This window comes from Phacochoerus africanus, chromosome 15 (genome assembly GCF_016906955.1).
Source record: "Phacochoerus africanus isolate WHEZ1 chromosome 15, ROS_Pafr_v1, whole genome shotgun sequence".
NCBI classification, from domain to species: Eukaryota; Metazoa; Chordata; class Mammalia; order Artiodactyla; family Suidae; genus Phacochoerus; species Phacochoerus africanus.
Genome location: NC_062558.1, coordinates 42,956,878 through 42,980,607, shown reverse-complemented (window position 1 = coordinate 42,980,607; position 23,730 = coordinate 42,956,878). Strand labels below are relative to the sequence as shown.

At 39.6% G+C, this 23,730-nt stretch overlaps 3 protein-coding genes across 3 annotated transcripts in view; 2 read left to right on the top strand and 1 right to left on the bottom strand.

The window, feature by feature from the left end:
• PIWIL3 (piwi like RNA-mediated gene silencing 3) overlaps positions 1 to 22,817 on the top strand; it is a 30,662-nt gene extending 7,845 nt beyond the window's left edge. The window contains exons 6-21 of the mRNA XM_047761875.1: positions 1,141 to 1,259; positions 1,866 to 1,946; positions 2,841 to 3,038; positions 4,511 to 4,622; positions 8,098 to 8,224; positions 8,695 to 8,812; positions 9,491 to 9,605; positions 10,883 to 11,064; positions 11,960 to 12,032; positions 15,507 to 15,707; positions 15,833 to 15,936; positions 17,752 to 17,822; positions 18,221 to 18,374; positions 19,057 to 19,185; positions 20,560 to 20,707; positions 21,698 to 22,817. Of these exons, the coding sequence (XP_047617831.1) occupies positions 1,141 to 1,259; positions 1,866 to 1,946; positions 2,841 to 3,038; positions 4,511 to 4,622; positions 8,098 to 8,224; positions 8,695 to 8,812; positions 9,491 to 9,605; positions 10,883 to 11,064; positions 11,960 to 12,032; positions 15,507 to 15,707; positions 15,833 to 15,936; positions 17,752 to 17,822; positions 18,221 to 18,374; positions 19,057 to 19,185; positions 20,560 to 20,707; positions 21,698 to 21,814 (2,049 nt within the window). The 3' untranslated portion in view covers positions 21,815 to 22,817. The remainder of the gene's footprint in view (positions 1 to 1,140; positions 1,260 to 1,865; positions 1,947 to 2,840; positions 3,039 to 4,510; positions 4,623 to 8,097; positions 8,225 to 8,694; positions 8,813 to 9,490; positions 9,606 to 10,882; positions 11,065 to 11,959; positions 12,033 to 15,506; positions 15,708 to 15,832; positions 15,937 to 17,751; positions 17,823 to 18,220; positions 18,375 to 19,056; positions 19,186 to 20,559; positions 20,708 to 21,697) is intronic.
• Positions 193 to 777, bottom strand: LOC125116556 (iron-sulfur cluster assembly 1 homolog, mitochondrial-like). Its single transcript, XM_047761873.1, is given in 2 exon segments — positions 193 to 516; positions 519 to 777. Coding segments are annotated over 2 exon segments (390 nt in total). The 5' UTR covers positions 741 to 777; the 3' UTR covers positions 193 to 348.
• On the top strand, positions 5,692 to 5,994 carry LOC125116557 (glutaredoxin-1-like). Its single transcript, XM_047761874.1, has one exon. The coding sequence runs from the start codon at positions 5,692 to 5,694 to the stop codon at positions 5,992 to 5,994; it is 303 nt and encodes a 100-aa protein (XP_047617830.1).
• Positions 22,818 to 23,730: the final 913 nt, after the last annotated feature.

Below are 23,730 nucleotides of genomic sequence, written 5' to 3'. Positions count from 1 at the left end.
AAGTAAAAAATGTTTTGACTTATATATTAAATTGACTCTTCACTTTTTATCTTGTAAATCATGTTTTCTACCTGCATGCACTTTTTTTTTTTTTTTTTTTGTGGGAAATACTGCTCCTTCCACTGTGCTATGCTGGACACTAAGTGACCTATTGATTTGTGACACAAAGGAGCTTAGTTTCCTTGGATGAACTTTTTTTTTTTTTTTTCAAAATGCATCACTTTATTTTCCTTGTAAGGCAGTCATACGTTACAAACCTTAAGCACGTGACAGTCACATGATTTCTCCGATAAGCCCCAGAGCGTCTGCAGCTCTCCTGGGGCCCAGGGCCCGAGCAGTCCTGAGGAGTCAGATGTTAAAGCTTTCTCCACAGCCACATGTCCCTTTGATGTTTGGGTTATTGAACACAAACTTGCTGGATAATTTGTCTTCAACATAGTCCATTTCTGTTTCTAAAAGTGTTAGCTGTGCTTTCTTCTCGATGAACACTCTGACTCCATCTTGAACAACTTCTTTGTATCAGAGTCTCCTTTTGTCTTTGTATATTCTAGAGTGTAGGAAAGGCCATTACAACCCCTGGTTCGGACACCAACTTTCACACCTACGTGTTCAGGCTTATCTTTAAGAAGTTGTTTTATCTTGTTTACTGCTGAAGGTGTCAGGGTGAGGGCGGCCCGGGTGGGCTGCAGCTTCCTCTTGCTCACAGCCCGGACAGTGGCCCGGACTAACGAAGCCGACATCTTTGCCGGCCCGGCGACCCGGTACCTCAGGCCGGAGCTCAGCCACCTCAGCCTCTCTCCATGGACACAGCTGGCGCATTGACCTGAACTTTTTTTTTTTTAAAAGAACTTTCTGGTTTTTTTGGTTTTTTGTTTTGTCTTTTTAGGGCCACACATGCGGCATATGGAGGTTCCCAGGCTAGGGGTCTAATTGGATCTACAGCTGCTGGCCTGCACCACAGCCACAGCAACTCAGCATCTGACCCCAATCTTTGACCTACACTATAGCTCACGGCAATGCCAGATCTTTAACCCACTAAGCAAGGCCAGTGATTGAATCTGTGTCCTCATGGATTACTAGTCGAGTTCGTTAACCACTGAGCCACGACAGGAACTCCAAGAACTTTGTTTTTAATCTCAGAAAAAGGAGGCGGTCAGCAAGGTGAATGACAAGCCTGTGAAGATAACTTTCGAGCTCTCCAGGGAACTCCAGACCACTTCCCCAGATTGCCTACGCTATTACAACATTCTCTTTAGAAAGTACGTTAGTAATGTTTTCTTGAGATTCTGTTTCATTTTACTCTGTTAATGATGCTGAATATAGCCATATGCTTCTCAGATTTTATGTTCTTAACAATTCTTATGTACTGAAAGGATGAAGGATCTTTGAGATGAAATGACACTTGAGCCTCACCTAGACATGTGCAAATTCTATGGCTTTCCTCGATATTTCACTCCCTGCCCACCCCTACTTCCCATGTCTGGTACCATGTTTATTTCTTCCTAGAGCAAATATACCTGTTTTCTGTTCTAGTCTCAGTGTGATTGGGAAAAAAAAAAAAAAAGAAAGCCGAAATTAAAAACTGGAACACATAGAGCCTACAAAAGATATTCTGTTTCATCTCTAGGAATAAAGGACATTACTGATGGCCTTTCCATGTTATACTGTTTTATATTATGAAAGAGACAAAACTTGAGGTTAAATGAACCTCAATAATATAACTTGAATCAGGCATTTTGTGTTAATTGTTAGTATAAACAATATTACTGACAGATTTTTTTCGTTCTAATGCATCCTTATGTGTGTTACAAATGCTTACTAATATTCACTGCACTTTGAACAAAACGTATGCTTCCAATTTCTAGAATATTGGAGAAGATTGGTTTGAATCAAGTTGGTCGCAACTATTACAATAAATATATGAAGACTGTGTTCAACCAGCATAGGTATGTATGAAGTGGAAACTTTCGCTTTTCTGTAGAAATAATCATAGACACTTATGAGAAAGTTGCCTATTCGAAGTGATGTATGGTTTACAAGTGATGATCTTTTAAATACTATGCAGTGGCTATGAACAAATAAGTTGTAATTCAAAGTTACAACTTAAAATGTAAACTTAAAACTTTAAAAATTGACTCTAAAAATCCTAGCATAATAAGCATAAACTTTGGAGTTCCCATCATGGCTCAGCGGTTAATGAATCCGACTAGGAACCAGGAGGTTGTGGGTTCAATCCCTGGCCTTGCTCAGTGGGTTAAGGATCCAACGTTGCCATGAGCTGTGGTGTAGGTTGCAGATATGGATCCCGCATTGCTGTAGCTGTGGTGTAGGCCGGTGGCAACAGCTCCGATTCAACCCCTAGCCTGGGAACCTCCATGTGCCAAGGGTGCGGCCCAAGAAATGGCCAAAAAAAAAAAAAAAAGAAAAAAAAGTAAACTTTAAGATGATCTGTTATTGTATACACCTTAGGAAATCAAAATAATCATCCCAAATTTGGGTAATCTCTCTGAAAATATTTTCTGTCTTAACAATTGTGTCTATTTCTGTATGTGTTACTTATATGTGTATATAATTTACATACATATACATCATATATATTCTCATATAATAGTTTAAGCCTGTAGGTGATAATAAAAATGTTTTAACAAAGGTGATATATTACTCATAACTAGCATATCTTGTATATCTTTTTGAAGGTCCTTCAAAAGACCAGTGATTATTAAAAATAAGAATTAAAACTGACTCTTACATGTCAGTTTTAGACAGGTTAGGTCATGTAACACTTGGCTTTATGCCCAGAGCTGGGATCTTGATACACACACATCTAACTTAATTTATAGGTTGGAAATCTGGTGTGGCTATGTTACTTCTGTTCTTCCATATGAAACTGGTCTTACCCTCTGCGCTGATGTGATCCACAAAGTGCTCCGAATGGAAACTGCTTATGATTTAATATCACGCATTCATGAAAAAGCTGAGGGAAAAGATGTCAAGGAGAAAATTTTAAAAAAATTAGTTGGGTCATCTGTTCTTACAAAGTAAGTCTGCTTTTTAAAAACCTACCCAATCACTTTGACTTTTTTCCATTAGAGATGTTCCTAGGGTTTTTTTTAAAAAATAATATTACATGTTGATATTCAGAAGTAGAAATAGCATGAAAAAAAAATAGCAAGAATCATTGGATACTTTTTCTCATCTTTTATGTAGAATGTGAGAGGAATATCTGTCAATTGTAAACTTTGTTGTTCCTGCAGTTCCTAATGCTAATTGAGTCATTGGCTCTGAACCCTCACTTGCACATAAAAGTATGCCTCTTCTAATTTTTTTTTTCTCTGTGTGTCTAGCTTTTTTTTGGGGGGGGGGTCATTTTAGGGCCACACCCATAGCATATGGAGGTTCCCAGGCTAGGGGTTGAATTGGGGCTGTAGCTGCTGGCCTATACCACAGCTCACAGCAATGCTGGATCCTTAACTCACTGAGCCAGGCCAGGGATTGAACCTGTGTCCTCATGGATGCGAGTCAGATTTGCTTCTGCTGAGCCATGATGGGAATTCCCTGTCTATTTTTTTTTTAATTGGTGCTTACTATAATCTACTAGCAATTTTCCACTTGAAGTTTTTATTTTTAATCGCCTTGTACACCAGGAGTTTTAAATTGATGAGAATATTTTGGTTAAGTAACCTTAAATCCAATATTAAGAAGAGCAAATTTGGAAATCTTGCCTCCTAATTTCAAACATTATAAAGCCACAATAATTAAGATTGCGTTATGCTGGCAGAAGGACAGACATATTAATCAGTGAAGCAGAATAGGGAATCCATAAATTAACCTTCACACTTAGAGTTAGCTGGCTTCAATAAGGTTATCAAGACAATTCAATCGGAAAGAAGAGTCTTGAACAAATATTGCTGGTATAGCTAGATATTCCCTTGCCCCTTCCTCATAGGATACACAAAATTAACTCAAATTTAACTAACTCAAAATAAACCTAAATGTAAGAAGTAAAAATATAAGGTTCTTAGAAGAATAAATCTTCTTGACTTTGAGGTAGGAAAAAATCTTATTAGGTGAGACACCAAAACCACAAATAATGCCAAAAGAAATAATTTGGACTTGGAGTTCAGTTGTGGTGCAGTGGAAGTGAATCCAACTAGGAACCATGAGGTTTTGGGTTCGATCCCTGGCCTTGCTCAATGGGTTAAGGATCTGGCATTGCTTCGAGCTGTGGCGTAGGTCCCAGACGCGGCTTGGATCTGCCGTGGCTGTGGCTAATGGCATAGGCTGGCAGCAGTAGCTCCAATTAGACCCCCAGACATGGCTCAGATCCTGCGTTGCCATGGCTGTGGTGTAGGCCAGTAGCTACAGCTCTGATTCAACCCCTAGCCTGGGAACTTCCATATGCTGAGGGTGCAGCCCTAAAAAAAAGCTAAAGAAAGAAATAAACTTTCTTACATAGTTCAGTGCAATAAGAAAGTCAGGAACAATACCATATATTGCAATTATTCCACAGGTATAACAACAAGACCTACAGGGTAGATGATATCGCTTGGAAGATGTCTCCCAGGTCTAAATTTATAAAATCGGATGGGAGTGAAATCTCCTTTGTAGACTACTACAGGGAGGTATGAGATTTTATTTCTTTAAATATATTTAAGTCTTATAGAGTTCCCATTGTGACTTGGTGGGTTAAGGACCCAGTGTTTTCTCTCTGAAGACACGGGTTCAATCCCTGGCCTCAGTGGGTTAAGGATCTGGTGTTACCACAAGCTGTGTCATAGGTTGCAAGTGTGGCTTCGATCTGGTGTTGCTATGGTTGTGGCTTAGGCCTCATTTGAATCTCTAATTGGACCCCTAGCCTGGGAACTTCCATATACTACAGGTATGGTCATTAAAAAAATTTATCTATATATATGTATATGTAAGACATATATATGTCTTAAAATAATTTTTTCATATTACATAGTTAAATGTTTCTTTTATTTAGATACATATACATATGTATTTGTACATATTCTCCTTTTGGGGTATTACGGCTTTATCCATGTATCTATTAGCCATGTATTTGAATTGCTCCAATATGGCCCTCGCTCCAATATGGCCCTATCTATCAGTCTTTGAAGTGGTTATGGTAGTTTTAAACATATAGATGGATTTTGTTAGACAGAAAATATGGCAAGACTTCAGATATTAGAACTTATTTATATATGTTTCAGCCCTATAGAATTTGGTTCAAAAAGAAGAAAAAAATGACCAACTACCATCTGAAATGATGTCTGTTATGTTGCCAGATCTCATAATTCATGGGTCTCTCTATCTTTGAGTGCTCACAAAAAATAAACTCTGGGTAATTGGTAAGGCTGGTTTTCTAGCTTTGGCAGATGAGAGTTCTCTACAGGAGGAAGAGCATGTCCAAAGGCTTTGATAAAACTGGGTGGTAGGAGTCATGGATAAAACTTAAAATGATGCTCTGATTCCACATGCATGTATATACCTGCACAAGCTCCCTCCTTAGGAAGGCTCTAGGACAGGGGAACAGGGGTGAATCCTAGCTGCCTTTCAAATAATTATGGAGAGCTTTAAGGGAAAAAAATCTGCAACAATAGCATGAGAATTAAAAGTAGTAGTCTAGGTTTTACCCCCAAGTGGTACCTGCAATTGAGGTTTCCTCCCAGGAGGCAGCTGCCTGTCAGCATGGCTCAAGCATTTGTGAACAGCAAAATGCAGCCTGCGAAGGTTGTGGTCTTCATCAAACCCACCTGCCCCTATTGCAGAAGGACACAGGAGCTCCTCAGCCAATTGCCCTTCAAAGAAGGGCTTCTGGAATTTGTTGATATCACCACCACCAGTGATACCAATGAGATTCAAGATTATCTGCAACACCTCAGAGGAGCCAAAACGGTACCTCAGTTCTTTATCAGTAAAGAGAGTATAGGTGGATGCACCGAGCTAGTAACCATGCATGAGAAGGGGGAGCTGTTCACTTGCCTGAAGTAAACTGGAACTCAGAAATAATTACAGAGCAGACCCCAAGCTGATAGCCCCCTTGATAGCTGGATGGCACTGCAGACAATGACAGCGCTTGGTAGATGGACCCGGGGCTACTTTTGCCCAGTTGTAGCAACTGTTTACTTAAAATTCTGAAACATGTTAACCCAAATAACTGGGGTAGGGTGAGTTTTGGGGGGCAAAACCAGATTTTTCTTCTGACTCCATATTAACAGTGGATCAACTTGCCCCAAACAATTCTGAGAAGTTTGATGGATGCTCTTGGGTTTCTTGTGGATTGGCCCTTTGGGTCCAAAAGACATGACAAGTTATGGCTTGGGATTCATTGACCTCAAAGATGTTCCTTACACACATTTGGCCTTTTTTTTTTTTTTTTTTTTAAAAGGGCTGTACCTGTGGCATATGGAAATTCCCAGGCTAGGGATAGAATTGGAACTGCAGCCACACCTGCACCACAACCATAGCAAGGCTGGATCCTTAACCCACTGAGTGAGGTCAGGGATCAAACCAGCATCCTCATGGATACTAGTCAGGTTTGTTTCTGCTGAACCACAGCAGGAACTCCTAGCACATGTTCTTAAGTGTTCTCTGTGTGCTGCTACTTCTCTGCCTCTACACCAGTGTTTCTCAGTCAAGTTTATCCCAGGCCCCCTTGGGTGAGTCTCCACTTGGGTTTCTGCTACTGCCCCAAAGCTATTTTGTTGAGTTTATAATACAAAATTCTATAGCGTTAAAAGTCAATAAGTAGTTGGAATGTGCCTTTTAACACTTCATGTGTCTCCCTGGCCACTATCCACACATCACACCACCCTACTTTGAGAATCACTGCTGTGTCCCAGTGTCCTGAACCTTGACAAGTCACAGGTCTCACAGGAAATGTTGAACAATGGTGTGAAGGGTGTGAGCAGCCAATGTAAGAGATGTCACATGAAAAGTGAAGCATAGCTGGTCTTTAGTTGGTGCTACAGGGGTCAGAGGTACAAGAGCAGGTGCTTCGGTCATGTGATAACCCTCTGCTATGTAAGATGGTTGTCGGGGGCATCCTGAACAAGTGTATTAATTTGGTTTAGATTTAAATGTCACTGTAGAAAACTTGTAACCCCTTTTCCCAAGCATATATTTGTGAAAGTAGCTAAATTTGGGAAACACTGTTTAAATGATTTTCTCTCCTTCCCCCCCACCGCCCCGCCACTCTGTGAAAACTTAAGAATCCCTTATCATGCAGTTTGTTCTAGAATCGCAGGATCAAGTTAGTTCCCTTCTGCAGTCTCTAGTCTGAATACAGTTACTTTCTTTGCTAATAAAGAAGTACTCACAGGAAAAAAAAAAAAAAAAAAAAGGTAGTAGCCCACCTCCAGAAGAAAAGAGCCATGAAACCTGGATTTGAAGTCTCCGTGCCAAGATGGGAACTCCTTCTCAAGTTCTCAGATGCTTAAATGACACATGATACCAGAATTCTTGTGGTTGATTTGTTATTGATGAGGATCTTACTAATAAACAGCTTTGGAAGATCTATGAAGATTTTCCACTTTGTGTTGGGGAGTAAAGGAACCTTGTTAAAGAATTTGCTGTCTTAGGGATAGGAACTTCTGTACATGGCATCTTAGACGATGCCTTTTCCTACTGGAAGCAGGGACTAAGAGTTTAGGGGAAATAAAGTAGGAAGAATGTTGGGAGTAGATCTAGAATCGCCTAAAAAGTGGCCAGGTTTTTTTGTCCCCCTGTATGGGAATCCTCTTGAAACTTCTCCATATGTTTTAGAAACTTTCAAGGCATTACTGTGAGAAATACATACTCCAAGTCTTGCACCTATCTACATTTATAACAAAAAGGGTAGCACAATGATTCCATTACAATGTTTTGTGGACATTCTACTCTCCTTGGCCATCTATGTTTATAAGTGATCCCTGGAACATCAAATTAAGAGAATATTAAGAGTATTCTTAGTGCCTTCTTAAGCTCAGGGAAACAATATGCCTACACCCCTGGGCCTCCATTTGCGATCCAAAAAATGCACTTTTGTACCTATTTATGTGATGTTACTAAGGTTTTGCTAATAGTCGGGCCACTGTTTGTTCTTCTATTAAACAGCGGTATGGTACGGTGGTCACTACCTTCAATCAGCCACTTTTGATCACCAAGGGCAAACGGAAGAAGAGCCTACAGGACACACTCCATCAACCTATAATGCTGGTTCCTGAGCTATGCCACCTCACAGGTACTGAGGATTTATGCCATCTTCACAGAAGACAGCCCTTCTTTAAAGTCACTGGTATTACTTTACAAGCTTTTCACAAGACTCCACACATCCCCAGAGCTGTGTTGTGATTTTCTTCTTCCAGGTACAACAGATAAGTCTTCTCTAATAGAAATCTATTCTTGCTTGTTTTGCTATTATCTTCTGGATTTTTTTTTTAATTTTTAATTTTCTTTTTAGGGCCACACCTGTGGTATACGGAAGTTCCCAGGCTAGGGGTCAAATTGGATCTGTAGTGGCCAGCCTATACCACAGCCACAGTGAAGTGGGATCTGAGCTGTGTCTGCGACCCTCACCACAGCTCACAGCAATGCTGGATCCTTAACCCACTGAGCAAGGCCGGGGATTGAACCCACACCCTCATGTAGTAAACTAGTTTGGTTGTTAACCCACTGAGCCACAATGGGAACTCATGGATTATTTTTTTAAAGGCTTAACGGATGATATGCGTAAAGACTATGGAATGATGAGAGACTTGTCCAACCACATGAGGATGAATCCAAAAGAAAGGCAGTATAAGTTGCTACAACTCATAGATGATTTAAGAAGGTAAGTGCTATTTTCAGGTGTGTGTGTGTGTGTGTGTGTGTAGACCTGATCAGATCATTTGGCATCCCAGATTCTTTAATTAAAAAGTAACAACTTGGGAGTTCCCGTCGTGGCGCAGTGGTTAACGAATCCGACTAGGAACCATGAGGTTGCGGGTTCGATCCCTGCCCTTGCTCAATGGGTTAACGATCTGGCGTTGCCGTGAGCTGTGGTGTAGGTCTGTAGGTTGCAGACGCGGCTCGGATCCCCCGTTGCTGTGGCTCTGGCGTAGGCCGGTGGCTGCAGCTCCCATTCGACTCCTAGCCTGGGAACCTCCATATGCCGTGGGAGCGGCCCAAGAAATAGCAAAAAGACAAAAAAAAAAGTAACAACTTGGAAGAAAATGCTAATTTTTTTGGGGGGAAGTGCAACTCTATTTTTTCCTGTCATTGTAATGGTAGAGGAGTTCTAGAGGGGGTGAGAATGAAATAGATTCCAAGTGCCTGGATAAAGGTAAGGAACAAAGACAAGATTGTTTCAGAGTTTTAGGGAAGTTTATCTGTAGCATCTCAACACAAATGACCAGCAATAAGGAACTTTAGATGAGAGGAATATTGACTTGTGTTCCACAAATGGATAATTGCCTTAAGTTATTTTCTTATGTTTGATCATGTGGAAGTATTTTTTTTTTTCTTTCAGAAATAAGACTGTGCAAAAAGAGCTTCAAGACTGGAATTTGGAACTTAAGACCAAGTTCTTGGCCCTCTCTGGAAGAACTTTGCGAGAAGTGAGAATTCACCAAGGAAGACGAATGGTAAGATAGCATTCAACTTGTCATGTCAGAGTTTGGTCAAGTTAGTAATAACCCAAAGAGGAACTAACTCAAACATGTCAATAACTATGATCTTTTCAGACTACTTGTCCTTTCTCTGTGAGAAGACAAGCTAATGTTCAATAAGAATGCATGTAATGTGCTTGGAATATAGTAAACTCTACATTATACCTTTATTAGTATTGTGTACCCTGTCTCATGGCAAAATGACCTTCCAAATATATCCTTAAGAGTCTAGTACCTGAAATTGAAATAACCCCAAACAACCCATGGTAGAATTCCAGTGTTACTATCCTATATCGTAAGGAAAACTAACATGTTAGACCAGATGCCAAAGGCTACAATGTACATAGATTTCCCTGGATTGCTTTTTTAATTCAATGTTTAATTCTACCCATACTCTTATCATCTCCATTGTTTATGATTTCATAGATCCATGCACTTTGAATATCTGTCACATGCAGTCTTATGTTAACTGTGCTTTTTTTTGTGTGTGTGTGTCTTTTTGCTTTTTTTAGGGCCGCACCTACGGCATATGGAGGTTCCCAGGCTAGGGGTCTAATCGGAGCTGTAGCCTCTGGCCTACACCACAGCCACAGCAACACCATATCTAAGCCACATCTGTGACATACACCACAGCTCATGGCAAATATCAGATCCTTAATCTACTGAGCGAGGCCAGGGATCGAACCCGCAACCTCATAGTTCCTAGTCGGATTCGTTTCCACTGCACCACGATAGGAACTCTTTATGTCACCTGTTCTTATCCTTTAGCATTTTGAATAAGCATCATAATGACAGTAGAAAGCCAAGTGGTTTGTTCATTTCTTAATTTTTCTTTGGTCACGCCTGCAGCATGTGGAGGTTCCCAGGCCAGGGAACAAACCTGCGCCACAGCAGTAACAATGCCAGATCCTTAACCTGCTGCACCACAAAAGAACTCTTTGTTTTTTTAAAAATGAAATTTTAGGAGTTCTCACTGTGGCCCAGCAGTAACAAATCCAACTAGTATTCATGAGGATGTGGGTTCAATCCCTAGCCTCGTTCAATGGGTTAAGGATCCAGTTTTACTGTGAGCTATGGTGTAGGTGGCGGAGGTGGCTCAGATCCCGTGTTACTGTAGCTGTGCTGTAGGCCAGCAGCTGCAGCTCCGATTTGATCCCTAGCCTGGGAACCTCCATATGCTGTGGGTACAGCCCTTAAAAAAAAAAAAAGGAAAGGAAAAATTTTTTATACCATGTCTTGGAATTATCTTTCAGTTTGACAACCATAACGCAGATTGGTCAAAAATTACAAGGGATGTACCCTTACTTAGAGCGATTTCACTGGATCATTGGCTAATAATCTATACTAAGGGAGATTATGGATCAGCCCTTACCTTACACCAGAATCTACAGCAAGTCACACCGAAAATGGGCATAACTCTCAGAAATGCAAAATTGTAAGTAGAGCAGAAGTTATTTATGATTTTAAAATGGGTTGCTGGCAATTCGAAAGTGGAAAAAAATTTTTTGGGCTGCACCCGGGGCATATGGAAGTTCCCAGGTCAGGGATCGAATCTGAGCCTCGGCTGTGGCCTATGCCACAGCTGCAGCAACACTGCATCCTTAACCCACTGTGCTAGGCTAGGGATCAAACCAGTGCCTCCACAAAGACAAGCAGGATTGCTACCCCACTGTACAACAGCAGGAACTCCCGGGGAAAAACTTCTTAAACTGTAGGAATCTACCACGTTATCCAAACTCTGCAAGTATGTAAGCAAAAAAGTAGTCTGCTCTAGCCTGCATGTATTAAAATAGGCTATTGTGATCTGTGAATTTGTGGTTATTGGGCTATATCTTGAAGACATGAGGGTAGCAACTCGTTGTGAATGGACAGGGGATAGTAATAAATAGTTTCTAGTCTTGTTTCCAAAAATTGATCTTGTTTTGGTCTTAAAAAACTTTCAACTGAGGAGTTCCTATTGTGGCTCAGTGATATTGAACCTGGCTAATAATCATGAGGACAAAGGTTCCATCCCTGGTCTCACTTAGTAGGTTAAGGATCTGGCATTGCTACAAGGTGTGGCATAGGTCGAAGACATGGCTTGGACCCTGAGTTGTCATGGCCATGGTGTAGGCCAGCAGCTGCAGCTACGATTTGACTCCCTAGCCTGGGAACCTCTATACGCTACAGGTGCGGCTCTAAAAAGTACAAAAAATAAAATTAAATTAAAAAATAAAAACTTTCAACTGAATGCTTATCTTGACACTATCTTGTTTTATGTTTCATGGGCTGTATAAAATATTACGTTTCACTCTTCACTACTTTTGAAATATAGACGACTTATTTTCTAGGCTTGAAGCAGATAATACAGTCGAATCTTTTATAAGCACCTTAGAAAAACATGCTTCACCAAAACCACAGATGGTAAGTGTCTATTTGATGTGTGCACCACCCTTGGTGAACGAGCTGCATTTTTCTGTTTATTAGAATTTGGATGTTGCCATTGGTTTCCTAAACCAGCCAAAAAAATACAAATTTATCCCTATAATGTAGCTGAATACAGACTTTGGGATTTTATCTACTACTTAATATCACCATGTTATGTTCATTCTTTCAGGCTTGGGGACTCTTAAGTATCAAACTGAAAGATACCATACAAATATAAAGTAATATGAATTTTGGTAGTCACACATTTATCATTTCTTTCTCCAGCTGTAACCTGCAAAGTCTATGATCTATTCTCTTCCAGTAAGTGTTCTTTCTTTTGTCTGGTATTTCTCTTGAGATTTTGCCTTTCTCCCATTGGATGTCTTAGATCAAGCTGTCACTATGTTGTATCTGAATTACTGAACCAACTTCTTTTTGGGAGAGGGTGAGGTGAGAGGGGGACTGCACCCCGCAGCATATGAAAGTTCCCAGGCTAGGGATCGAACCTATACCACAGCAGTGACCCAAGCCACTTCAGGGACAACACTGAATTCAACCTGCTGCACCATAAGAGAACCCCCAGGTCATGCATCCTTGCAGAATATTACAGAAGTATTCCATGGTTTACTAAGTCTATCATAACAGGAAGTCCGTGATGTTGATTTAACTGATCAATTTACTTTGATCATTAGATTAAGTCGAGGTCTGGTAGTTTTCACCATTGTAAAGTTACTGTTTTATCCCTTTGTAATTGATTAAATTTATTATGGGAAGATGCTTTAAAATTATGCAAATATCCTGTTTCTCATTGAAGTTTCACTACTAATTTTGACATCCATTGAGTATTCTTGCCTGAAACCATTGTTAATATGCTCATCAAATGGTGATATCAATGCTTTCAACATTCCTTCTATATATATTAGTTGGTATTTTATTATAAGGAGAGCTCTTCATTCTTACTTAGGTAAACATGGACTCATGGATTCTAATTTAATGGGTCATAATCTTTTAATCTCATTGGATGCTCACTTTGTCCCATTGTACTCATTATCCTACAAATGAAACTACTTCCCTGCCTTCTTATTAGCATGGCTTAATGTTGCCTGTTCTTTAGGTAAAGTTCAAGAGCCATACACTTGTAGTCTTGTGTCTGTTTTTCTTTGGCTCAGCACTGAGGTTTATCTTTGTTGGCCGTGGCTGTAGTTTTTTTGTTCTCTTGCTGTGTATGGTACCCCATTGTTTTTAACTTAATGCATCCTATTGTCAAACATTCAGGATGTCTGTAGTTTTGCTATTACTTTATAGCACTGTCAGGACTACTTTTGTACGTATTTTTTGTGCACTTATGTATTTATTTCTGTTGAGGATGTACCTGGAAGTAGAATGTTCTATGTCATTAGATGCTGCTAATCAGATTTAGCTGTACCTTAGTTGTACCAAGGTGCATACCCACCATCAGCTGGAACATGCCCATAACTTCATGGCTCTCAATGCATAGTGTTCTAAATCTACTCTGTTTAGAGTCATAGGCTGAAGATTTAGCTCATGTACCCTTTCCTTGGCAGGACCTGGTCTTTAATTTCTGTCCTCCCTCTTTGAGAAGAGGCTATCAGTCTTTTCTGAGCCTCCTGACCCTCAACTGTGTTTACTGGAATGAGCAGATACCTCAGGAGAATGCGGCCTGGTTGCTGGGATCATGTCTCTGGTTCTCTACTTTGCTCTTCTCTTAACCTTATAATGCTTTATTGCCTTGTTAAACTGGATGAGCCTTAAACAGGCATGTTTCTATATCTTCATCAGCTTGAATAGCTCTTAAGAAGACACAGGTCCATGCTATTTCAGAAGCTGAAATTTTAGGAGGTGATATTTGCTGACCATTCTCAGGAAACTCAGATCAGCAGATTAAAACAATAGAGTCTAGAAGACTTTAACCTTATACCTAAACGGATGACCTACTAACTTAAATATATACATATTTTTATATATTTACATATATATATTTAGAGAGACACATGTAGTGTATATGTGTTTATAAAATATGGACCCAAAAGTTTAGGTGCTTTTTAAAAGTGCATCTATAAGTTTGTCTTTGTCTAGGCAATAATGAAGGATCAGGATCCTACTGACCACACACATTAATCATAGTACATTACAACAAAAAGTCATTAAACTACACACATTTGAAGAAACCATTATTTTTTAAGTAACAACAATATTGGAGAGAATAATGGAAAAAATTTTAACTCCTAGAACCAGGGGGTTGCAGAAGTACTAGGCATCAAAACGTGGGTAATACAGCAAACTAGAAATAAGAAGACCTATAGTCCTTAATGAATACACTGGGAATGAAGTCTGGATTTTAATGCACCGAGAACCAAGTCAACCAAAATAAAGTAGAAATAAATTGACAATAAAATGAGAAACTAAATAGAGAATAACCTGCAAATCTAAAGCTTTGGAAATGTTAAAATTTGGTACTGTCAAGAATAAGGAAAAGAGTAAGGCTCAAAGACATTAGGAACAAGTAGAGCTCATTATTATAGATTTGCTGGAGGTTAAAGAAATATTAGGAGGACACCATGAGCTAGGGTGAGCCAGTAAATTTGAGAATTTGAAATAGGTTTATATTTTTCTAAAAACTAACTGGTCAGTGTGATGAATTATAGTGTGAATATTTCTTAATCCAAGCAGGTCATGCATTTAATAAATCCCATACCCTTTCATGTGAAGAAAAGGAAAACTCGCTTAATCTACAATGAGAAAAGAATTGTCCTGATCTGATATTAAGAATGTCTGCCAAAGACTTCCTATAGGCATCATTATGTTAAAAAGAATATATTGATTTTTTTTTCCCATTAGTCAGAAACAAGCCAAGTGGTAATCTCTCTTCCTAACTGCCCAGTGTCCTACTGGAGGTCCTGGTGAGTGTTTGGAAACTTCTCTTCTCCTTATTACATCAGACAGTTTCCATAACAGTCCCCAAGTTTGTTTGCTCAGTTGGGGGTATGTGTGTGAAATGGAGATAATATTATTTCTTAGTAGGTTGTTGAGAATTAACAGAATCAAGTAAAATGTTTGGCAAGTGCCCCATACAGAGTGATCATCCCATTGATGGTGACTGTCCTGATGATGGGATAGTTCAGTCTATATTTTTACCCATCCATATCGACTTCATGATCAACTCCTGGAAATGGAATAACTGAGACCATAGAGAGTTTTGCAAGTTGAAGGGATTGATGCATACTGCCAAACACCTGTCAACTGCAGCCTGTCTCTTTCTTACATTCACACTTACAATCATTAATGCGGTGTGATTTTTACACCCTTCACCCTCATGGATTCAGAGAGACACTTAATAAATACAGTCTACTTTATCAGTATTCCACCTATATAGCTTTCTTGACATGGCATTCATTTCTCACATCATTGTGTTCTTGCATCTTGGGGAATTTCACATTTGCTTTTTTCAAGGTCCTTTTCCTGCTGCCCACTGACAATAAAGAAATTTATGATGGCATAAAAAGACACCTCTGTATCTATTGCCCAATTCCAAGCCAGTGCGTGTTGAGAAGGACCTTAGGGAAACCCAGGACGCTGTTGACCATTGCTACAAAGATTGCCCAGCAGATGAACTGCAAGCTGGGAGGTGCCCTCTGGACAGTGGATATAGGAGTACGTGGGAATTTTGTTGCCTTCTCTTGCTTTCATTTGTCTTTAGTAGAATGTTAAGGTCCTATTTAATTGAAAATTTGCTTTTTGCTCCATTCTAACTGTTCCCTAACTGTTTAAAATTTAAGTTGCAGAACGCAATGTTCGTTGGTATTGATTGTTTCCACGATATTGTACATCGACAGAAGTCAGTTGCAGGATTTGTGGCAAGCATTGATTCAGACTTGACGCAGTGAGTAAGCTTTGGCAGACTCAGTGGGGAGCACCTAGAGGCCTAATAGGAGAGGTGGACCTAACCCACAATTGTTGGCCGAGGTCCACATACAGGTTGTTCTTAGTGATGTGCTCTCCTGAACTTCTGGCAAAGTTAAGCTCCCAGGACATTTTGCATGGAAGCCTCTGATCATTCTCTGTTGCTGCCAAACAAGGACTTCAAATGTGGCAGCTTAAGACAACACCCACGTGCCCATGGACAGTTCTGTAGGTCAGATGTTGGGCACTATATGGCTCTCAGGGCCTTATAAGGAAGGCTGAGATTAAAGTGTTGCCCAAACCACATTCTCACCTGGAGATTTAGGATCCTCTTCCCAGCAACATCTATGCGGCAGTGTTGACTTTCTTGTGATTGTAAAACAAAGGAGCCCACTTCCTTTCTGGCTGTCATCCACAGGCTAGTTTTGGCTCCTAGAGTTTTGCCCACATTCCTTTCAGCCTTCTAGCTGTCTCCCCTCCATCTTTTAACCTGCCAGTTCACACTGAGTCCTTGTTCTGTTTTGAATCTCTCAGTCTTCCTCTTCTGCCATCAGCCAATGAAAACTTTGATTTTAAAGAAGTTCATGAGGTTATATACAGTCCGTCTGGAGATTCACCTTTTCCTAAAGTCAGCTGTACCACATAGGGGCACAATGTCTACATGTTCTCGGGATGAGTACAGGTAGAATTCTGCCAACCATAGGCTTTGATTAGTGAATCTCTCCATAGGGACACACCAGGAAGCACCTAGGGTGAAGACACATATGGGAACATAAGCAGTGGCCCATGGGTATAAGATCTTGTCTTGATATATCTGTATTTAATGTGTACTCAAATAAGGAGATATGCTTCTATATCCCATCATTCTCCTTTTCTCCAGGGGCCTTTTATCTTCTGTACTTGGGTAGAACATAAAACCCATGTACAGATGGGTTTACATACTCTTCCCTTGTTCACTGTGGTATGTGGGACAGTCACAAATCATCACCATGTTCAGTGGTGTTTGTGGCCCATGAGGGTATAATTCCAGACTATCCTTTAAGGATGATCCATCTTTGTTTTCCAGTCATACTCTATCTTAATGCAGTAACATGGATTTACTCTGCTTTTTTTTTAGTAGAAAATGTTGTGATAATAGGGAAACAGTTAAGCTTGCAGTCATTCAATAGATATTTTTGAGCACTTGCTATGTGTAAATACTAAGAATGCGGTGGTGAAAATGTAGAGCCAAAATGTCTGATCCCATCCACTGAAGTACAAATTCAGAGAAAGAGACAAACATACATCAGACCATGTCAGATCATCCTCACACTCTGAAGTAAACAAAAATGCAGCCAGGGGATAGAACCTCTAGACAAACCGGTGATTTTACTTGGTAGGCTGAACAGTGGTCACAATAGCTATTACTTTTTTGAAGCAAACTTCTCCATCCAAGCAGACTGACTTGGATAAACCATTGTTTAAGACATTGATGACCTGGAAGCAGGAGTCTCCAGAGAAACATCAGGTTTGCACCTTGTGGCATACCCCAGGTACTGAAACAATATTGAGTCACATGTATTCAAAGCATGTAGAATCTGTAGTTAATATTTCCATTCTGTGTTACAAAATGCCTAAGGTATCAGACGAGAGTAATACTAGGATCTCTGCAGGGGGATGAAACAATAGATCTTTAATTGGACCCTCAGCTACTGATAAGTGTATTTTTTGGGGGGTGGGGGGGTCATAGATTAATGTCATCATTTTCTGAATCAATCTTGTTTTCCAAACTAATGGCTCATTTTTCTCCAAACAGGTGGTTCTCTCAGTGTATTGTCCAGCAGTCAGGGCAGGAGCTTGTGAAGGGGCTGACGACCTGCTTGCACAGTCAGTGTCTGGTGGAGGTTGCAGGGCTTGAGTCAATATCCATGGAGATAGCAGTGTCTGTCCCTCTCCCCTCCCCCCCAGGGGGGTATATTTGGCAATGAGTGAAGACACTTTTGGTTGTCACAACAGGGATAGGAGTGCTTTCTGCATCTGGTCGAATGGACAGAGGTTTAGGGATGCTGTTAAATGTCTCACCATGCATGGGACAGCAACACCCCCTGCCCCTGACCACAACAAAGAATAATCTGGCTTAAAACATACTCTTGTATGGACTAGACTGAGGACTTAAGTAGTGTCCAGAAAGCTACCATGTTGACAGATGAACCTAGAAGTTGTCAAAAATAGTGGCCCCTTTGTTCCAAGGTTAGAGTTTACATGTGTTTCTGACTTCCCTTCAGATGCCCTGAAATTCTGGTATGAACAACATTCATCTCTGCCATATTCTATTATTGTGTATCGAGATGGAGTGGGAGATGGACAGCTTCAAGCATTGATTGACGAAGAACTAAAACAGATGGAGTCCTACTTAGAAGATGTTTGCAGAGGACAAAAGTAGGTATATGAACTGTAAAGTGCAAATTCTGTAAGCTTTACATTTTAGTTTCTGAGGTAGGGGGAATATCTGCAATAATTGTGATGTGTGAATTGGAGAACTAGATACAGAGGGCTTCAGTAGATGAGTGGGGAGAAAACAGACCCTTCTACCCTTATACAAAGGGTGTTCCAGGCCCAAGTCAGAGGAGAAAGAGTTGGAGCCTTGCAGTAGCTCATCATCTGGAACCCCATGAATCTTTCTCTTTTTCTGCTCTCCCTCCAAGCCAGGCTAGAGGAAGATTTGTTAATCCCAGATATTCCTAAACCCATGAACATAGCCTGTCAATGGTTTGTACTTATCCAGCTCCTTTATCCTGGAGTCATGTATGTCTCAGTTCCCTTCTTTGGCCTCATCTGTTTGTCATTGAAGCCTGGTGCCCAGCACAGACAGTACCAGTAATTCTGACCTTGGGAGGAAAGGACCTTTTCCCTAGGATCTGAATGGAATGATATGAATAGAAACCTCCTCCTTTACTGCATAAATCAGGCTTGTGGAGCTAAGACAGTAAAGTTGGGGTGTGTAGAGAGTTGCCACCTGTAGATTCCTTTTAATGGCTCCTATGTGTGGGTTATTTTCAACACTCAGAATGCTTCTGAGATAATGCAGAGCAAACAGTGACACTGATCATAATCTTTTAAGTGTCAGACTAACTTTCATCGTGGTGAAGAAACGAATAAACACCAGATTTTTTCTTAAAAAACCTGAAAATGGAACACTTAATCCACCTCCAGGAACAGTTATTGATTTAGAGGTGACCAGGACAGAGTGGTAAGCCAACTTTTCTTTAAAAATTCCTTTTTATAGAATAATAGAACTTTTTAAGGTTTGTGTGATTTGGAAGAGAAAAAGCTGACCTAAAGAAGGTTAAAAATGATAGCTTTTTCTGTCTTCAATCATTTTGTTTCTCAGAATTTTAAAAATAGACAAATATATTTTTCTTTCTTTCTTTCTTTTTTTTTTTTTTTTTTTTTTTTAAGGGCTGCGCTAGCGAAGTTCCCAAGCTAGTGGTCGAATCAGAGCTGCAGCTACTGGCCCACACCATAGCCACATAAATGCCAGATCCAAGCTATGTCTTCCACCTAGATCACAGCTCACAGCTGGATCCTTTAAACCCACTGAGTGAGGCCAGGGATCGAACCCTCATCCTCATGGATACTAGTTGGGTTTGTTACCACTGAGCCACAACAGGAACTCCATATTTATCATTCTAAGATTAGTCCATTGTTAGGAAGAGGGCTAGAACTTCTGGTTAACTTTAGACTTGTCAAGTGAATTATGCAAATGATAAAGTTATGCAAAAACCACAGCCAGAGGGAGTTCCTGTTGAGGCTCAGCAGTAACAAACCCAACTAGCATCCATGAGGATGAGGGTTCGATCCCTGGCCTTGCTCAGTGGGTTAAACACCTGGTATTGTCCTGAGCTGTGGTGTAGGTCGCAGATGCAGCTCGGATCCCACGTTGCTGTGGCTGTGGTGTAGGCTGGCAGCTGCAGCTCTGATTCGACCCCTAGCCTGGGAACTTCCATATGTCACAGGTGTGGCCCTAAAAAGACCACCCCCCCAAAAAAAAACCATAGTGAGAAATAAGATATTTCTACCTATTTTAATAGGTAGAAATGAACTAAATTTGAAGAAAGGCAGAAATAATTGATTCTTCTAGTAGAAGGCAGGAAAGGATTGAAGAAAACAAAGCAAATGAAAAGTGATAAACATAAAGCATAACATAAAGTGATATCAACATTCAATATTTGCAATAAATTGGTTAACCTGACCAGTTATATTTTTTAGGGAGTCTGAATATATTTAGGTGATTCTCAGGAAAAGATGGGAAGTATTCATCCCTGCATCTCTGAATCAAATTACCAATGACTGTGTCCAATGTGCTAATTTAATATTTTCTGCTTCTAGGCATCAGTGCATATGCTTTTGAGTTAAATCCCATGAGCATTATTGTATATGTGATTTCACTGTCCTTTGTAGATTGGCATTAGCGAAATCATTGCTCAACAGTTAGCCAGGCTTCTAAGTATAAAGGAAACTCTGTAGGATGAATTCTGTAAGTTAATGTTACTTCAGAAACTAAGTGTGCAACATTATTTTTCTTCTAAAATAAGCTTGATACCAACATGTTCTATAATTCCAGGTATGATTTTTTTATTGTAAGCCAGTTTGTGAAAGAAGGTACTGTCTCTCCCACTCATTATAATGTCATCCATGACACGCTTTACTTGAGCCCAGATGCAGTACAGAGTCTAACTTACAAACTATGCCACATGTATTACAATTTTTCGGTAAGTATTTTTTCCCTCTTGAATTTGGTAGTATGCATCTGTTAATTCCACACTCCTAATTTACCTCTCCCTCCTGCCCTTTACCCTTTGGTAACTACAGATTTGTTTTCTATGTCTGTGAGTCTATTTCTGCTTTGTAAATAAGTTCATTTGTACTATATTTTTAGATTCCATATATAAGTAATATCACATATTTGTCTTTCTGACTTGCTTCAGTTTGTATGATAATCTATATAGGTCCATCCATATTGCTGCAAATGGCTTTCTTTCTTTTTTTTTTTTTGACTAAGCCTGCGGCATGTGAAAGTTCCAGGACCAGGGATTGAACCCATATCACAATAGTAACCCAAGCCCCTGTAGTGATAATGCCAGATCCTGAGCCTACTGTGTACAAGAGAACTCCCTTATTTCATTCTTTATGGCTGCAAAATAGTCTGTTATGTACACACATGCCATATCTTTGTGCATTCATCTGTTGACGGACATTTAGTTCCTTTCAGGTCTTGGGTATTGTAAATAGTGCTGCTATGAACATTTGGGTGCACGTATCTTTTTGCTGTGAGCCACACTGGAAGCCCAATGGGTGCCTGTATCTTTTTGAATTAGTGCTTTCATCTCTTCTGGATATATGCCCAGGAGTAGGATTGCTGTATCCTATGGTAACTATTTTTAGTGTTTTAAGGAACCTCCATACGGTTTTCCACCACGGCTATAGTAAGTATCTTGATACTGGTTTTCCTTTAGATCTATAAAATTGTTCAAAATTGAATCTACAAAAATGAACCTTGTTTATCTATGACATTTTTTATTGGCCATGCCCATGGCATGCAGAAGAGTCTGGGCCAGGGATTGAACCTGAGCCACAGCAGTGACAACGCTGAATCCTTAACTGTTAGGCCACCAGGAAACTCTGGATATCCATGAAAACTTCAAATTTATGGAAAGTAGACATAAAGGTAAAAAAAAATTTTTTTTCCTTCTTTCCTAAAGGGTGTCATCAGAGTTCCTGCTCCTTGTCATTATGCCCATAAGCTGGCTTACCTGGTGGGCCAGAGTCTTCACCAAGAACCACATGAATCCCTGTCAAAACATCTCTTTTACCTTTAACCTAGAGAAGAAAGCATAATGGGATGTTGAATACCAAAATTTGTAAAATTCTCATCTTGAAGCTGTATATCTGAAATATTAGATGCACAGTTTTAAATTCTGATCACTCTTGATTGGACCATGGACAAGATTCAGAGTGATGTTAAGCTGTCTACCATTAATTTAACAGAGGTCTTCCCTTTTCCAGGCAAGAGAAATGAGAATAAGGATTTTGACAATTTACCTTTCAAATGTGTTGCAAGGAATTTATCATGAAATGTGCCTGAATAATCTATGCTCCAAACAATGCTTATATCTATACCAATTGTAAAAGTTGGCCATTAGTTACTTGGAGAATATACCTATGAACAAGAAAATTCTATTTAGAAAACCATACCTACTTTATTTTGAAACACTTTTCTGAAGGAGAGAAAAGAAATAAAAGTGGCAAAATTAAAAGGGAATTTGTGTTTAATATTTCATATAAAAGAAATAACCTATATGTGAAATCGTTTGTACCAATGTGGGAATCCGAATGTGTTTTTAAAGCTGTATTAAGGAGAACCTTGTGATTTGAAACTCGGAACCTTAGGAACATTTGTCTCTTTTCCCATAAAGAAGGGAAATCAAGGGATTTATTATCATTTCTGTTTAATTCAGTATCTTGTATATGTTCTCTGACATTGTGTTAGCTATACCATAATCAGAAGAGTCTTGAATGAGTTGTTTAAATGAAGCTATCATATTTTTCTTGAAATCAGACACATTTTTTCCTCTCTGCTTATAATTGTCTTTAAATAGACTTTAAGGAACAGTATGTGAAACTTTGTTTTCTTATACTCCTAAATACAGTGGTTGGTTGGTTGTGACCTGAAGCAGTTAGGGGGAATAGACTGGCTTCAAATATATCAGAAAGGATATATTTAAAACAATATAACTGCTTTGATTATAGGTTAATCAATTTAGGTTTGCAATTTGAACCCAACTCATAAGACATAAAATTAAAACAAGTCACTAAAATATATTGTAATCCAGATGATGTCTATTTATTGGAAATAAATGATAAATGTAACATTGGAGATGGTCTCCATAATTAACGATAACACATTCTCTAAGGCTAGACTTTGATTTATGATAATTTATGATTGTACATTTCTAGAGATCTACAGAAATCATTTGGAAGGAACAAACTCAAAGTAATGAGAACTTTCTGAATGTTTCCTATATAAATGCAGTATAAATATCATTTCTTCATAACACTGTTCTTTCCAGACTTATTAACTTAAAATATGTTTGTCAAAATCATTGTCTCGTTACTTAAAATATATGCTGGTCTTAGGCTTCTTAATCTAATGATTAGAAAAAACTTGCTTTCCTAAGCTAAGTAGGTATATTGTGAGCAGGACACTATCTGATGTTATTAAGCCTACTAGTCCTTTCATAAGTTAGATGAAGGAAACTGGGTATCACAATATCTCTAGGGGAAAACTTTATTGTTCCAAAGGCTTATAGGTAAAATTTCTCAAGTGTTATCATAGTACCCAAGTGTCATGTTACTGAGTAGGTTGTGTGTGTGTGTCAGGGGGCGGGGGGAGTACTAATTAAAAGTCTTTTCGGAATGAATTTGGCCTAAGTAACAATACAATGTATAATCTAAGAAGAATAGGAGCTCCCTCTGTGGCACAACAAGAGCAGTGGTGTCTCGGGAGCAGTGGGACACAGGGTTTGATCCCTGGCCTGGCACAGTGGGGATCTGGCATTGCTGCAGCTGTGGCTTAAGCCCAGGAACTCCATATACTGCAGGGTGGCCAAAAAAGAAAAAAAAAAAAATGAATGAAATTCCTGACTCTGTGAATTAAGAGGTCTGACATGGGCCTCACTGGGCTACAATAAATGTGTCAGCAGGGCTGCATTTCCTTCTGGAAGCTCTAGGAGTC